Source organism: Solanum verrucosum, unplaced genomic scaffold, assembly GCF_900185275.1.
Source record: "Solanum verrucosum unplaced genomic scaffold, falcon-dt-bn FXZP01000307.1, whole genome shotgun sequence".
Taxonomy (NCBI): Eukaryota; Viridiplantae; Streptophyta; class Magnoliopsida; order Solanales; family Solanaceae; genus Solanum; species Solanum verrucosum.
The window spans coordinates 604,092-620,509 of record NW_026020264.1 but is presented as its reverse complement, the minus strand read 5'-3'; the positions used below and the strand labels follow the sequence as shown (position 1 = coordinate 620,509).

The 16,418-nt window shown below is 32.5% G+C and overlaps 2 protein-coding genes and 1 long non-coding RNA gene across 5 annotated transcripts; 1 reads left to right on the top strand and 2 right to left on the bottom strand.

Moving 5' to 3' along the window:
• Window positions 1-37: 37 nt before the first annotated feature.
• Window positions 38-1,957, top strand: LOC125833623 (uncharacterized). Its single transcript, XR_007443310.1, has 3 exons — window positions 38-102; window positions 307-380; window positions 1,850-1,957. It is a non-coding gene; the product is annotated as an uncharacterized LOC125833623 (long non-coding RNA).
• On the bottom strand, window positions 696-2,955 carry LOC125833601 (uncharacterized). Its single transcript, XM_049512761.1, has 5 exons — window positions 2,803-2,955; window positions 1,846-2,465; window positions 1,358-1,466; window positions 964-1,284; window positions 696-878 (listed from the first exon to the last, which is right to left on the bottom strand). Exons 1-5 carry the CDS (start codon window positions 2,953-2,955, stop codon window positions 825-827), a joined length of 1,257 nt encoding a protein of 418 aa, XP_049368718.1. The 3' UTR covers window positions 696-824.
• A 749-nt stretch (window positions 2,956-3,704) lies between these two features.
• Window positions 3,705-15,236, bottom strand: LOC125833614 (glutathione transferase GST 23-like). 3 transcript variants are annotated; one of them, XM_049512776.1, is made up of 3 exons: window positions 15,009-15,201; window positions 4,509-4,642; window positions 3,705-4,225 (listed from the first exon to the last, which is right to left on the bottom strand). In XM_049512776.1, the coding sequence occupies exons 1-3, from the start codon at window positions 15,187-15,189 to the stop codon at window positions 3,869-3,871; spliced, it is 672 nt and encodes a 223-aa protein (XP_049368733.1). In that variant the 5' UTR covers window positions 15,190-15,201; the 3' UTR covers window positions 3,705-3,868. The 3 variants fall into 3 exon arrangements, with proteins under 3 accessions (XP_049368733.1, XP_049368731.1, XP_049368732.1); XM_049512774.1 differs by lacking the exon at window positions 4,509-4,642 and having other exon boundaries at window positions 14,872-15,201; XM_049512775.1 differs by lacking the exons at window positions 3,705-4,225; window positions 4,509-4,642 and adding an exon at window positions 14,287-14,658 and having other exon boundaries at window positions 14,872-15,236.
• Between the last annotated feature and the right edge of the window lie 1,182 nt (window positions 15,237-16,418).

The window sequence follows — 16,418 nt, the reverse complement described above, 5'->3', positions numbered from 1 at the left end:
TCAAGCTATATCTCCTGTACTATGTTTCTAGCTTTATTTGCAAGATTGGTGCAGTAGTCGACTTCAGGAGAGATGCAAAACTATTAAGGACTTCCGTATCTGGTAAGTCTTTACTTTTTAAAGGTAAAATTGCTGTAATAGATTTTGTGAGCCATCTCAAGTGCTGTTTACTTCTGTGTATTTCTGTTGACTCATTATTAGGTATTTCATTAGAAACTCTTTTATGCTGTGACAGTAGTTCAGATAAATGGTTGCACTTTGTCTTTTCTTCTTTATTTGTTTTAATTTTGATCATTGTCGTTGAAGGGCCTGTTTCTTTCCGGTGGAGTAGTGTGCCTACTTGCTCATTTGGAAGTAGAAAGATGGTGATGCATAAAAAGGTATACTAATATATTTCTTTTTTGGTAGGTCAAGGGTACTTTAAATTTCTTGCTGTGGACCATCATGTACTGGACGTTTAATTCGATAGTCCAACCATGTAATTCTCAAATTTCAGTCCACTTATCATGTATGGGTTTATACATACATCAGGTACAAGAAATATAACTGGTAGAATCATGACCGTGAGCTTCTTTTCTATGGATCTTTTCATCCATCAATCATATCTAATTGAGTACAATCTACATATTGACACTTCTACTTTATGTGATTCAAAAGTAACAGATATATAGCCAGTCTCAATAAACTCTAACACACCAGTAATGCTATTCATACAATAAAACTGCTGTGGTAGTGAAACATAACAGTTGGAAGTTTGGAAGAGTTAGCTTCTTGAGCTTGAGATTCAAAAGCAAGGGAATGTTGCATAGAAGCAATAACCATATCTAATCCCGTTGCTGTATTGATTGGGGCAACTCTAACTGACTTCCCTGTGGATTCTGGAATATATGAAGAAAATTTCATTAGAACAAAAGTTAAAACTTAGTTGTAGAATGTGCTTATTAGAGAAGCCAGAAATGTTACCTGCAACTGGTGACAGATTTCAAAAACTTCAGCATGGGGTGCCCAGTCTCCAAAATTCCTTTCAATAAATTGATAAGCTATTCCACTCTTCCCTCTGCCAACAATGTAGAGTCCTCCTTTTATCTCACCTTCACCCCTGAAGTTTTGCTCCACCCCCATGGATTTTGCTCGCTTGTAATTTGCAATAGCTCTAGGATTAAATAGAAAGCCTGATATGAACTTATCTTTTAGAAGATTTCCTCCTCCCAGAGATTTATAAAATTCCATGCTTCTGTCAAAGAGGACTACACCACCCCAGTATCGAGGCCAGAAATCCTTTACCTGTATAACAAAACCCAGCATAATAAACCAGGTCCTTCCAAAGAAATGTCAGAGAAAATGTAGAAAAATTTACCTCTGCTTCTATTTGCTCATGAAGAACAACAAATAATTGAACCCCTAACGCATCAAATATTGGTTTCTTTGCATAGAGTTGGTGGGCTTCAGCTCTGCACATGATGCACCTGTTTTCCATAGCCTTTTTGGTATGAGACCCACTAATTCTTGCTCATAGTTAAATAATGAATTTCATCTTCTTTCCTAGAAAAAGTAAATACCACTCGTTCTTTAAAGGAAAAATATTTCCTAGACTGTATCCTTCATCAGTGCATCAGAGTTTAGTGAAATCACACAGATTATTGGATCATCTACTCTTGGTGAAGTTCTATGCAGATATTGACTTGAGTTACCTTGTGAAATTCTTGCAATAAGTTTCTTTGTTTCTGTTTAACCAAGTATTGTCTATGAACCTAAAAGAGTCAGCGTCTAAGATATAGCATACCAATTTAGCTACGATTTTTATCAATTATAGGTTTGAATTGCAGAAATAATTTGATGCTTTACCCAGGGCGACGAATGCATATAATCACTGCTGGTTTATCACGCCAGAGCTCTGAAGCCTTCATTGGCGGACTCTTTGATTTCACCAAACGCTCCGTTCCAATCTTGTACTCTGGTGTTAGTTTCTGAACTGAGATATTCTCAATGGAGGAATAAGGAGCAACATTCTCAATTACTGGGGTTGCCTGCACACAGCCACATGCTCTAGGCTCATCTGGCATTGAAGCTACAATTCCCTTAAAAACATGTCCATCTTTAATTTTGAAATCAGCCATTGATTGTTCAAGGGATACATCATAAGCTGTATTGGTTCTTCCAAAAGATCTTGTCATAGTCTGCTTCCTGGAGGTGACAGCAGAAATGTCCTTGTAAAGACTCTCATTCCTCAAGGCAGTTCTTCTGCTCGCTTGGAGATTATATGCTTCTGGCAAAGTATCTCCCCCAGAAGTTGTAGTTCTGTCTGTAAAACGGGCAACATGGCCCCTTTTCATTCCATACACTGTAGTAAGATCTACTTTGGTTAGCTTAAGAAGCTCAGGAAGAGACTTCCCAGACTCCTCAAGCATATCCGCATATTGCATCAGTGCACGATTATGCAGGTATGACCTGATTTCCAGTGCATCCTAGATTAGGAAATAAATAAATCATCAGAGCAATATCTTATTTTGTTTTTCTGTAACTTTTCAGATGTACAGAAAACTAACCTGTCAAATTTCTGTCCATTGTTTAATTTGAGCAAATAACATAGAAATGGAATGGAGGAGTTTAGGACTTTTGATTAAGCACATAGAAGCTTTATTATCTTATTTTTGTTGTTAATTCTTGTGATAGGTCATATTATCTAGGGAAACACAAGAGTTACTCATTTGTTGACACAGATTTGCAAAACTATATGAAGACGAACCCCAGATGATTTTCTCGAGATATAACAAGAAAGGGTGAATTATCAATAAAGAGAACCTTTTGTCGTTGAGTCATGTTCAACTCATTCATATCGTCTGCATTCATAGTCTTCAAAGTTGGTACATCATCCCAGCCTTCCTCCAGCAGCTTTGGTACAAGTCCTTGCAGAGATCCATTTCCAACAAAGTCCTCGATTGCAAAAGAAGCCATCTTCTTCTCAAGCAGAGTAAGAGTTGAGATAGATACTTGGAAGAAAGTCCTGTTTATCCAAGTTTGAAACAGTCACTTCGACACTATATATGGCTTTGGTCAATTCCTGCCCAAATGTTACATGTAATCTTACAGTGACTGATGAACTACTTCACTCAGAGATAGATATGGAATGTTTTTAATAAGTTAAGATGACTAGTTCCAGTCATGACGAAAGAAAGATGAAATATTGAAGGCTGCAAAATGGAAATATTAACAAATGGCAAAAGGTAAACTTGCTATTATTAAATCTTCTTTAGTTCAATCAGAGAGGGGAAGATTGAATATTTAAAGCTGTGTTGGCCAACTGCCGGCCAAACATTTTTGCCAAAGCTGCACCAGTTGTTATACCTTATGAAATCCTACCTATCCCGAAGGGAAGTCTCCAAAACAGGACTCAGTCTCTGACGAAGAAGGTTCATTGTATATATATATGTTTCACTCCTAATTATCATACGATATGACCAAGTTTGTTCTTGGTCAAATAACAGCTGCTTCTACTGAACTTAATTACGATACTATTGTGAATATCAGTTACCCAATTATAGTACACATTGTTTAGGTGTGTAATTGATAACTTCACAATAGTTTGTGTGTGTTTTTATTTCTTATTCCAAAGTTAAATATTTAGAATATTACTCTTAAAGTAATGTGATACTGTTTGGTTCATAATCTATTACGTAGGAGTATTAAGACGAGACTTTCATACATTATTAATAAGATTAAAAATATATTGCCATGAAAAACTTCTATTATTCTTGATACATAATCCAAAAACCATCCAAAGTACTTGATCATACAAACAGTTTCACAATCAGTTTGTTGTTATTTCCATAAACTATAATAAGACACATACTGCAACAATTTTCACCATTTAATTTGCTGTCTGAAATTTTTCATGAAGCAGTTGGAATTTGGTTACTAGTTTGTCTCGTGGTGGCAAGTGTTGTTTGATTGCCGGAGCATCACAAAAGTTTTTCATCCATCCTGATAAGAGTGGAAATTTGTGTGCATCAAACAACTTCAGATCGATTACCTCCTCAAACACATCAAGAAGATACGCTATCCAACCAAGTACAAGATCCACATATCCTATACTTTCTCCACCAAAAAATTTCTTCTCTTTCAATTGCTCTTCAATGATTTCTAGGTTTTGCACTGCTGGAACAAAAGCTTCCTTTTTCGCCTCATATCCTTTTTCTGTGAAAACACTCCATACTGATGGCAGAAGCTGCAGATCATGAAAGACAAAATATCAATGAAAATGATCAATTCAATAACTGGAAATGCCTATTGTCAGTATTATCTGGTCTGCTCACATGTTAATATACAGGTACAATCACTCAATAAAATTAGTGGCCTAAAGTCAAATTATATAGATGTGTGTTAATCTACTGATATAACTCAATAAAATTAGTGGCCTAAAATCAAATTATATAGATACATGAAAATAGTTACCAGATCTTCTCAAAGTATTTTTGTTCTGAAATTAACAGAGATCAACAGTTTCTTACCTTGTCATCCACAAATTTTGCCCAAAAACGTGCCATGGCTTTCTCATAAGGATCCTGAGGTAGCAAAGGAGTTGCTTCCTTCCATGTCTCGTCGATATACTCGAGAATCACGAGTGATTCACAGATTGGTTTGCCTTTGTGTACAAGTACAGGAATCTTTTTGTGAACAGGATTATACTGGAGGAGTTCAGAGCTCTTCTGGGTTAAATCTTCAAATATGGCTTCGTATTCAATCCCTTTGATATGAAGCGCCCAAACGATCCTCAAACCAAATGGACTTGACCATGTCCTGTAAAGCTTCACTTCATCTGCCATGTTTGTTTTAATTTGCAATTAATATCTGCAGGCTAATGTTTATTTAGATACTCACAAAATTGTACCTTTTACCCGATAAATTATAAAAGATTATGATACGAAAATATAAATTTATTGTTGCCAAAAATTATTTGTCATATGAGAAAATATAAGTTAATCCACACAAAATAGGGGCAAAAGTCCAAATGACCAGTCACGTTGCTCTTTACTTTGACAAAGGGGTAATGTTTATATCTACATCTAAATATTCAAAGTCTTTGGTATTTTCTTCCTCAAATATTTTAAAATTCAAGCCAAACTCTGATGTCAGCCATTGCGTTACAAAGCGTGGAAATTTCTGAATAAGAAGACAAAAATAAACTTCTTATATTTTAAGCTAAAAGATGATTTGGACTAATTACCTTATCACAACAGTATGTGGGGAAATGACAAGTCCAATGAATTGTTTCACTTCGTCTTTTTTATTGTATTCCAAAACTTTGTGCCTAGTGTAAGAATTTAGGAAGAAATGTGATGGGAATTTTGATTGATTTTTGTGATATGAATTTATAAATGGATGTTCATTTATTTATATTACTATTTAGGGATTAAAGTGTAAATACTAATTATTATATAAGTTCCTATATATTTACAAAATAGTCATTTTTCTAGAATTCTCTACGTGTCTAGAATTTTCTTAGGACCTTTCAGATAAAATAAAATTTATGATATTCTAGGTTCTACATAAGAAATTCTCACATTTCTCTAAAACCTTGTACTATGGACTAGTCTTCTTCCTATATAACCACTCAGGCTGCCATGTGAAACTTACGTGGCGCTTATGTGGCATGATGAAGTGGCAAGTCGTCATATTTATTCCTAAAAAATTCTCAAACATATTAATAATTAGGGATAATAGCATTTTTGACCCTTTAATTAATGGTAAAATTTTATTTCGGTCCTTATATTATATGATTTAATATATTTAACTTCTTAAAAAAATAATTAAAATGTACGTTTTAGCCCTTTTATAAAGAAAAATATTATATTTGAATTCATTTTAGAAGTACATCATAAGCGTAACATAACTTCTTTCTAATTAAATGATAGAATAAGTAATAATTTTGTGAATATTAAGAAGAAAGAATCGAAAATGTAAATTTCATATAATTGAAGATTAAATATATATATAGTATGATATTGCAAGGATAATGGATAGAGCCGTCAATATGGGCTAGACCCGTTGGGCCGGTCTGACCTAACCCGGAATTTGATAAGGTTGGGCTACGATTTTTGGAGCCCATTTAAGAAAAAAAGCTTTTTAGCCTGGCCTGAATAAATCTACCGATTTGTGGGGCTTGACAAATATGGATAGGGCCGACCCGTGGGACAAATAAAAATTAATTAAAAAATAAAATAGAGTATTAAAAATAAGAAGAGTCTAAACTCAAAATCAGTTTAAAGTTTAAAATATTACAATTTAAATATAAATTATGTTTATAAAATACGTATTACGTAAAATAAAAAGTCCCTAAAATTTCTAGGAATCACTACATAGGCCGTAGCCTATGGAATATTGTCATAGTTTTTTGTGTTTTATTATGATCATTGGAAAACAATTTGATTTATATTTTTATTTAGCTATTTATGTTTTTACTTGAAATCAAACTTAATAAATATTATAATCATAATTTTATTTGTGAATTTGATTAACAAGTAGAAACACTAACACCACGTAATATTATCTTATTGATATTTATGATAATATTTTTAAATTATAATTTAATTTAAAAAATTATAAAAAATATATTTTTACATAAAGAGGGCTGGCCCGGCAAGCCCGTAGTCCACGTACTTGTGGGCTGGGTTGACCATTTTCTAGTCCACACCAAAAATGGACTAGCCCGACCTGACCCGTCAAATTTCAAAGCTTGTATGGGCTAGCCCGGATGAAGTGGGTCAACCCATATTGACAGCTCTAATAATGGATGTCATACACGATGTCACATTGGACGTGTACATATGTGTCTATACTTGTCCAAATTATTACCTTTTCCTTTCTCTTACTAATTAAGTAGTATATTATGTATAGACGGCTCAAATGGGCTTCACATATTTGCTTTAGGAACGTAAATTCTTGTTTTTGGATTCGATATGTGGGTTCAAGTGCAAACTCGTTGTTCAATTGGAACTCAAAAATTACTAGTTCTTTCAAGTAAGGTGATATTGAGGGGGCACACAAGCTGTTTGATGAAATGCCTCAGAAGAATGTAGTAACTTGGAACTGTATGATATCTGGGTATGTAAGAAATGGGATGATGTATGATGCTCAACAAGAGTTTGAGACAATGCCGAGCAGAAATGTCGTTTCTTGGACGGCCTTGTTAAGTGGGTATGCAAAGAATTGAGAATTCACAAGTGACACGACCGATGTTTTATGGACTGGATGATAGGAATGTGGTTTGCTGGAATCAATGATCTCGGGGTATATGAGCAATAGGAGAATATAGGAAGGTAGAGCATTGTTTGATGCAATGCGGATTAAGAATGATGTATCGTGTGGGATTATGATTGAAGGCTACTTCAAAAGTATGGGAATGTGAGTGAAGCTGAGAGGTTGTTTAGTGAAGCACCAGTGAAAAATGTGTCACTTTGTAATGTTATGTTAGCAGGTTATGGTGCGATGGGGCGGACTGAGGATTCGTATAAGTTATTTATGAGAATGGCTACGCGTGATGTGGCATCTTGGACTAGTATGATTACGTGTTTCTTAAGAGCCAGGGAGGTGGAGAAAGCTAGAAGATTGTTTGAGGACATGCCTGTCAAGGTTGTCGTGGCTTGGATTAGGGGGGTCACCCGACCCCCTCGTCGAAAAATTACACAGTATATATAAGGTCAAATTCTGTTTTTATGTGTGTATATATTAAAATGAACCCCCTAAACACACGTAAAGAGGCTAGCTCAGTGATAAAGGGGGTTCAAGAATTCGCTTGGACGTCATGGGTTCGATTCTGCGCAACAACACTTTCCTAAATTTTTTCTTGTTTTCTTCATTTGGAAAATCAAATAGCAAGGCTGAGATGGGATCAACATTTTTGGGCTAGAGCTTTATTGTTTTTTTTTTTTCATTTTTTAATGTTATTTCTCCTTTTCAATATTCATTTTTTCGAATTTCTAAGGCACATTATTTTCATTTTTGTATTTTATTATTTTTGTCTCCATTGCTCATTTTATTTTTACGTAACTCTCTTTTTATATACTAATTCAAAGGAACTTTTTAGAAAGCTGTCAATTATTCTTAAACTTGAAATTGAGATAGAGAAAAAAAAACTTTAAAGATAAGTTAAACTTAATCTAATGAATAAATTTGAAAGACATGATTATTCATCATATTTTTTTCTCATTTTTTCAGTTCTATTCTAGAGAGACGTAAACTACATTGATATGATTTATTCATTTTTTTTATCGATGGAAAACCTTATAAATTGAATAAATGAACAAAAAAATGGTGATGCCATTTATTTATCCTTTTAATATGTATTATAATATTAGTAACTCAATCCCCACACATTTTAAAGAGTATTAAACAATTTTTAAAGTAACATATGATTGAATGAACACTAATTTAATTTATTTTAAAAATTCAAAATAAAGTTAAATAATAAAAAATTAAAGAAAAAAATCATTTTAAAAAAAAGGAATCAATGAAGCATAGTAAAAGTAGGAAGAAACGCTAAATGCTGCATGACAAGGCAAGTTATATTTAATGGATTATGGATAATTTTTTTCTTTCCCAATCCGTTTTGCTCCATTTTCTTATTTACTTCTTATAAGTTGAACCCCCTCCACAAAAATCCTGGCTCCGCCACTGGCTTGGACTGCTATGATCAAAGGGTATTGTGAAAATAATAACGTGGAGGAGGCAGGAAAACTTTTTGCTGCAATGCCTCAAAAGGATATATTATTGCATGGAATTCAATGCTAAGTGGTTTTCTGCAGAATGGAAGACTGCAAAATGCTCTACACTTGTTTCATATGATGCCATGGAGGAATGCAGTATCATGGAATTTTAAAAAGGTGTAGCAAAGTTGCCTATGGGTATGGAGAGTTGTTACTTTAGCAATCATTTAGGTCATTTGAAAAAAGCGGAATAGGAGAGCATTTTAAGGGGTAAACGTGACTTTGTAAAAATGCAAAGTTGATATAGGCTCAATCTCTTCTTTAGTACACGACACTTCCCTCAGTTATAAATAAAACTTAAAGATATATATCCAGGTAAAGCTTCTATTATTCCTGATACATAGTCCAGAAAGCATATCCAAAAGTACTTGATCATACAAACATCAGCTTATTGTTATTTCCATAACCTATAAGACACATACTGCAACAATTTTCACCATTTAATTTGATGTCGTCTGGTATTTTTCATGGAGCAGTAGGTATTTGGTTACTAGTTTGTCTCGTGGTGGCAAGTGTTGTTTGATTGCCGGAGCATCACAAAAGTTTTTCATCCATCCTGACAAGAGAGGAAATTTGTGTGCATCAAACAACTTCAGATCGATTACCTCCTCAAACACATCAAGAAGATACGCCATCCAACCAAGTACAAGATCCACATATCCTATACTTTCTCCACCAAAAAATTTCTTCCATTTCAATTGCTCTTCAATGAGTTCTAGATTTTGCACTGCTGGAACAAGAGCTTCCTTTTTCGCCTCATATCCTTTTTCTGTGAAAACACTCGTTACTGATGGCAGAAGCTGCAGATCATGAAAGACAAATATCAACGAAAATGATCAATTCAATAACTGAAAATACCTATTGTTCGACTGATCACTTTGCTCAAATGATAATATACAGGTGCAACTCAATAAAATTAGTGGTCTAAAGTCAAATTATATAGATACATATGTTAATGTACTTATACGACTTAATAAAATTAGTGGTCTAAAGCCAAATTATATAGATACATGAAAAATAGTTACTTGTTCTGAAATTAATAGTGATCAATGGTATCTTACCTTGTCATCCACAAATTTTGCCCAAAAACGTGCCATGGCTTTCTCATAAGGATCCTGAGGTAGCAAAGGAGTTGTTTCCTTCTTCCATGTCTCATCGATATACTCGAGAATTACGAGTGATTCACAGATTGGTTTGCCTTGGTGTACAAGTACAGGAACTTTTTTATGAACAGGATTATACTGGAGGAGTTGAGGGCTCTTATGGCTTAAATCTTCAAAGATGGCTTCGTATTCAATCCCTTTGATATGTAGTGCCCAAACGATTCTCAAACTAAATCGGCTTGACCATGTCCTGTAAAGCTTCACTTCATCTGCCATGTTGTTTTAATTTGCAACTCATATCTGCAAGCTAATGTTTATTTATACACTCACAAAAGTGTATCTTCTACTCTTTAATAAATTAATAAAAATTTCTTCCTCAAATGTTTTAAAATTCATGCCAAACTCTGATGTCAGCCAGTGCGTTACAATTTACAAAGCATCGAAATTTCTGAATAAGAGGACAAATATAAATTTATTTACATTTTAAGCTAATGATGATTTGGAGTTTGGACTAAATTACCTTTATCACAACAGTGTGTGGAAATGACAAGTCCAGTAAATTGTTTCACTTTGTCTTTTCTATTGACTTGGTATTTGCTCTTGTTTTCATCTGGTAATTCCAAAACTTTGTGCTCACATCTATTTATATACTAATAACTTAGGGATTAAAATATAAAGAGAAAACAGTCAAATACCCCCTCAACTTATTATTCAATGCTCAACTACACACTAATACTTTACGAAGATTCTATTACCCCCTTGAATTATTTTAAACAGAGATATTGATATCCTTAAGTGTTGATGGACACAACAAGTGTGTTCACTTTCCTGGAAGCAAGTGTAAGGCAAATAAATTAGTCATAATTAAATGATAGGACAACTATCATTTCATTAATTGAATTCAATATAATTAATAAATAAATTTAATTAATTACAACCACATATTCTCTCTCTAACCATTACCTCCTTAAAAAATTACACCTCTGCAATTGAATTTTGCCATGGCTGCCATGGTAATACAATATTTTATTTTTTCATTTTTTTCACTTTTAGTCCATAATGAACTTTTTCATGACCATCACCTTCAAATCTTTCTTAAAAATAGACAGCATAACCAAAAGAAAGAAAATGATAATCCTTTAATTTCTTTCACCTCAATGGAAAATACTTTCAATCCGACATTGAAAAATGATATTACAGCTTCTGCTATAGAAATCTTTTCGATTATAGTAGCAACCCAAGTTTCTTGATTGGAATTGAAAGTGGGTATTAAAATTTGAAATTTGTGAGTTTCTTGATTGGAATTGAAAGTGGATATTAGAATTTGAAATTGGGCAAGCAAATTTTCATCTTCAAATTCATAAAAAAAAAAGCAACTGGAGAACCATAATGGCAGTAAGATACATGATAAAAAGATTCAACATTCATGTCAATTTATTGAATTCAACAATGACAACTAGATTTTGTGCAAACAAATGATAGAAAAGATAGAAGAAAGACGGAAGATGATGGGTGTGATGGAGATGGAGGTGGATTGGAGGAGATGAGAAATTTGAAAACAATGGAGAAAAAATGGGATGATTTAGGAAGATGAATAGAATGGTGGAGAAAAAATGAAAAGCTTTTTTAAAAAAAAAATTAATTTTGAAAAATAGGTGCATGTATTACACTCTGCAACAAAGATTTGGGGGTAACGTTTTAAGTGTATCAATATTTGTGTTTAAAATACTTTAGGGGAGTAATAGAGGACCCTCGTAAAGTATAAGTGTATAGTTGAGAATCGGATAATAGGTTGAGGGGGTATTTGACCGTTTTCTCAAATATAAATAATAATTACTTCCTCCGTTCAATAATATTTGTCCTCTATACTAAAAATAAATGTCCAACAATACTTGTTTACTTTATGAAATCCATGGATAATACTATATTTAGTTCCTAATTTACCCTCATCATTAAATATATTTTCAATTTTACTTGTCTCTTTTAACATATAAAAAAAAGACAATAATTTTTTTTCATGTTTTACCCTCTGCATTAAATACTTGTTTCCCAAATTATTTTTTAGACATCATTTAATAGGAAATAGTTTGATAAAATACTTATATCATTAATTATTTTATCAATGAATATATCAAGTCAAACCATGACAAATAAAAGTGAATAGAGAAAGTATAATTTAATATATTTAACTTTCTTTTAAAATATAAATGTAGGTTTTAGTCCTTTTATAAAGAAAAATATATATTTTTGGATTCATTTTAGAAGTACATCATAAGCTTAACATAACTTCTTACTAATTAAATGATAGGAATAATTAACAATTTTGTGAATATTCAGGATAAAAAATGTAAATTTCATATAATCGAAGGTTAAACAAATATAGTACAATATCGCAAGAATTAATACATATACGGTGTCATGTGAATTGTCACGTTGGATGCAATGTGTGTACTTGTCCAAATTATTACCTTTTCCTTTTTCTGTCCCCAGGATCGTCTTAACCACTAGGCCACTAAAGTCATTGCTTGGGGCACCATATTTTTGGGGCCCCCAATTTTTTTTAAAAAACTTATACATATTACTTAAATTTATATGTATTTTTAAATTATAAAAAACATGTATGAAGTATAAAATAAATAACCGTTAGTTTTCCCCACTTTTCTAAGGGAATGAAACAGTTTTTGAAAATAGTGGAAATTGTGTTTCCTTATTTATCTCCTAAAAATTTGACCTTATATTATTATTTACCTTATATTCATCTTTTTAATTCTCTATTTTATTATTTTTATTCCCAATATTGGAAAAACTTGATTCTCATAGATTAGACAATACACATGTGCAAACAAGAAAATTCATAAATCGGTTACTGATACAAATAACATAAAGAAATGTAACCAACGTTTATTGGAAAAAGCAACCCCAAAGATTTGGGACCAAAGGCGGTTACTCTCTCCTAAAAAACTAATTTATTGTTGCTTACAAGTTAAAAAAGAACAAAATTTGCTTTAGAGTGTCTTCTTCAAAATCTTAAGAAGTGCAACGAGCAATCATTATATTGAAGAAACGCAACACTATTTTAATATTGTTAGATCAACTTATCAAATTCGTGAGTCATGCTTTATTATTCTAACTTTATTTTATATTTTTTCTTGAACTTTTGTTATTATTGATATTTTTAGTTAGTAAGTAGATATATTCTCGTTTTAATAATATATTGATATTCTTAGTTAGTAAGTGTATATATTCTCGTTTTAGTTATTATTAAGAGAAATAATACAAGTAGAAAATAATGATTTAATATAAATACCAATCAAATAAAAAGGCTTGATTCTTTTCCTAATGCATATATTGCTCATAGAATAATGTTAACAATTCATGTAACTATTGCCTCGATCGAAAGATGTTTTTCGAAATTAAAATTGATAAAATCTTATATAAGATCAACAATTTGAGATTGAATGCATTAGCTATATTATCAATTGAAAAAAATTTACTAATTAAGTAGTGTTATGTATAGACGGCTCAAATGGGCTTCACATATTTGTTTTAGGAACGCAAATTCTTGTTTTGGGATTCAATATGTGAGTTCAAGTGCAAACTCGTTGTACAATTGAAACTCAAAAATTACTAGATCTTTCAAGCTGTTTGATGAAATGCCTCAGAAGAATGCAGTAACTTGGAATTGTATGATTTCTGGGTATGTAAGAAATGGGATGATATTACTAGTGCTCGATAGTTGTTAGAGCAGATGCCTAGAAAAGATGAAACCTCGTAGAACAGTATCATTTCCAGATATCAAAACGATTTTATATGTCAAGATGTTGCAAAATAATTACAAGCAATGTGGTCTCACATAAGTGTTTTTGCTTTGTATGGAAGGGAAAGAGCTTTGCATGCCAATGTAACTAAGACTGCCTTTGAAAATGCTACGAGGAGTATTATTTTCTAAATTATAAAGAGATACAAGGAAATGTTGCATTCATTATTGCTATAAAATTGCAATTTTACCAATATTACAATTGCCGTTCAAAACTAATACTACTATTACAATTTGCACTTTAGATAACTTTTTACCATTACAATTTTTTTACCAATATCAGGCACAACGAAAAAAGGTTTAGCAAAGTTGCCTATGGATATGGAGAGTTGTTACTTTAGCAATCATTTAGGTCATTTGAAAAAAGCGGAATAGGAGAGCATTTGAAGGGGTAAACGTTACTTCGTAAAAATACAAAGTTGATATAGGCTCGATCTCTTCTTTAGTAGACAACACCTCCCTCATTTATTAATAAAAATTAAAGATATATAGCTTCTATTATTCCTGATAGATAGTCCAGAAAGCATATCCAAAAGTACTTGACCATACAAACAGTTCCACAATCAGCTTGTTGTGATTTCCATAAACTATAATACTTATACTGCAGCAATTTCACCATTTAATTCGCTGTCTGAAATTTTTCATGAAACAGTTGGAATCTGGTTACTAGTTTGTCTCGTGGTGGCAAGTGTTGTTTGATTGCCGGAGCATTAGAAAAGTTTTTCATCCATCCTGATAAGAGCGGAAATTTGTGTGCATCAAACAACTTCAGATCGATTACCTCCTCAAACACATCAAGCAGATACGCCATCCAACCAAGTGCAAGATCCACATATCCTATACTTTCTCCACCAAAAAATTTCTTCTCTTTCAATTGCTCTTCAATGATTTCTAGGTTTTGCACGGCTGGAACAAGAGCTTCCTTTTTTGCCTCATATCCTTTTTCTGTGAAAACACTCCATACTGATGGCAGAAGCTGCAGATCATGAAAGACAAATATCAACGAAAATGATCAATTCAATAACTGAAAATGCCTATTGTCCGATTGATCACTTTACTCAAATGTTAATATGTTAATATACAGGTACAACTCAATAAAATTAGTGGCCTAAAGTCAAATTATATAGATACAAGAAAATAGTAAACATAAATTTTATTTTTGATCTGAGATCAATGGTATCGATCTTACCTTGTCGTCCACAAATTTTGCCCAAAAACGGGCCATGGCTTTCTCATAAGGATCCTGAGGTAGCAAAGGAGTTGTTTCCTTCTTCCATGTCTCATCGATATACTCGAGAATCACCAGTGATTCACAGATTGGCTTGCCTTTGTGTACAAGTACAGGAATCTTTTTGTGAACAGGATTATACTGGAGGAGTTGAGGGCTCTTCTGGCTTAAATCTTCAAAGACATTTTCGTATTCGATCCCTTTGATATGCATCGCCCAAACGATCCTCAAACCATATGGACTTGACCATGTCCTGTAAAGCTTCACTTCATCTGCCATGTTTGTTTTGATTTGCAACTGATATCTGCAAGCTAATGTTTACTTATACACTCATAAAATGGTACCTTTTGCCCTTTATGCAGAGGCGTATCCAGGATTTTGAGATGATGGGTGCACTATTACAAAAAGGTGAATCTAAGATATAAATTTGATTGATTTAACATTTAGGTTCTTATCACTAAAAATAATTAAAATTTTAAAATTATAGGTCCAAAGTTATTTTTACCTATCCAAACCACTTAGAGAGACATTAGCCAATTTTAAAAAGGAAAATAAAACAAGATAACTAAAAGATTCAAATTTCTAACCTCACTTAGAGAGGTGCACCCAACATAATTGCACGGTATAATACTTCAAGTGTGGGTTCACATATCTATATTTAAATATTTTAAAAAAATATAACACTACTATATATAATTTCAGGAGGGGAGCATGGGTTCACGTGAACCCGGTGACCCCCTCCTGGATACGCCTCTGCCTTTATGGTATTTAACTTGTGTGGGACACAAATTTTTTAGAAATTAAAATCATGCTCATTTCACTTATAAGAGATTATGATACGAAAATATAAATTTATTCTTTGCGAAAAATATTTACCTTATAACAACAGTGTGTGGGGAATGATAAGTCCAATGAATTGTTTCACTTCGTCTTTGCTCTTGTTTTCATCTGGTATTCCAAAACTTTGTGCTCATGTTGTATCACTTGATTTTTGTTGGATGATTTGTGAATGGATGTTTATCTATTTATATACGAACTTAGGGGTTACAATATAAATGATAATTATTATGTGAGTCCCTATATATTTACAAAGTAGTCATTATTCTAGAACTCTCTGTGTGTCTAGAATTTTCTAAGGACTTTTTGAGAAATTCCCACAATTCTCTAGAATATTCTACCATGGACTAGCCTTTTTTTCCCCCAAATATTAAAAAATTAAATTAAGAAATAAAAAATATATAAGGTATGCAGTAAAGAAAGAATCATAAATTATATGTAAATACATCCAATATATTTTTATTTTGAAACAAAACAAAAGATGAAAAAAATTAAAAATAGATTAATGGTAAAATTTTATTTTGGTCCTTATATAATTATACTCTCCCGTTCACTTTTACTTGTCACTAATTTCTAAAATAGATTTTCATTTTTACTTGTCACTTTGACGTATCAAGGAAAGACGGTAATTTTTTTTTGTGTTTTACTCTCAAGATTAAATACTTATTTTC

Bases quoted from the DNA above. Each gene is read 5' to 3' on its own strand.
- LOC125833601 (XM_049512761.1), bottom strand. From the start codon at position 2,955: ATGGCTTCTTTTGCAATCGAGGACTTTGTTGGAAATGGATCTCTGCAA. The intron at 2,466-2,802 runs GTTCTCTTTATT...TTCCTAATCTAG, and splicing joins ACATGACTCAACGACAAAAG to GATGCACTGGAAATCAGGTC. The intron at 1,285-1,357 runs GTAAATTTTTCT...TTTGTTATACAG, and splicing joins ATGAGCAAATAGAAGCAGAG to GTAAAGGATTTCTGGCCTCG.
- LOC125833614 (XM_049512775.1), bottom strand. From the start codon at position 15,189: ATGGCAGATGAAGTGAAGCTTTACAGGACATGGTCAAGTCCATATGGT. The intron at 14,659-14,871 runs GTAAGATCGATA...CATGATCTGCAG, and splicing joins CAAAATTTGTGGACGACAAG to CTTCTGCCATCAGTATGGAG.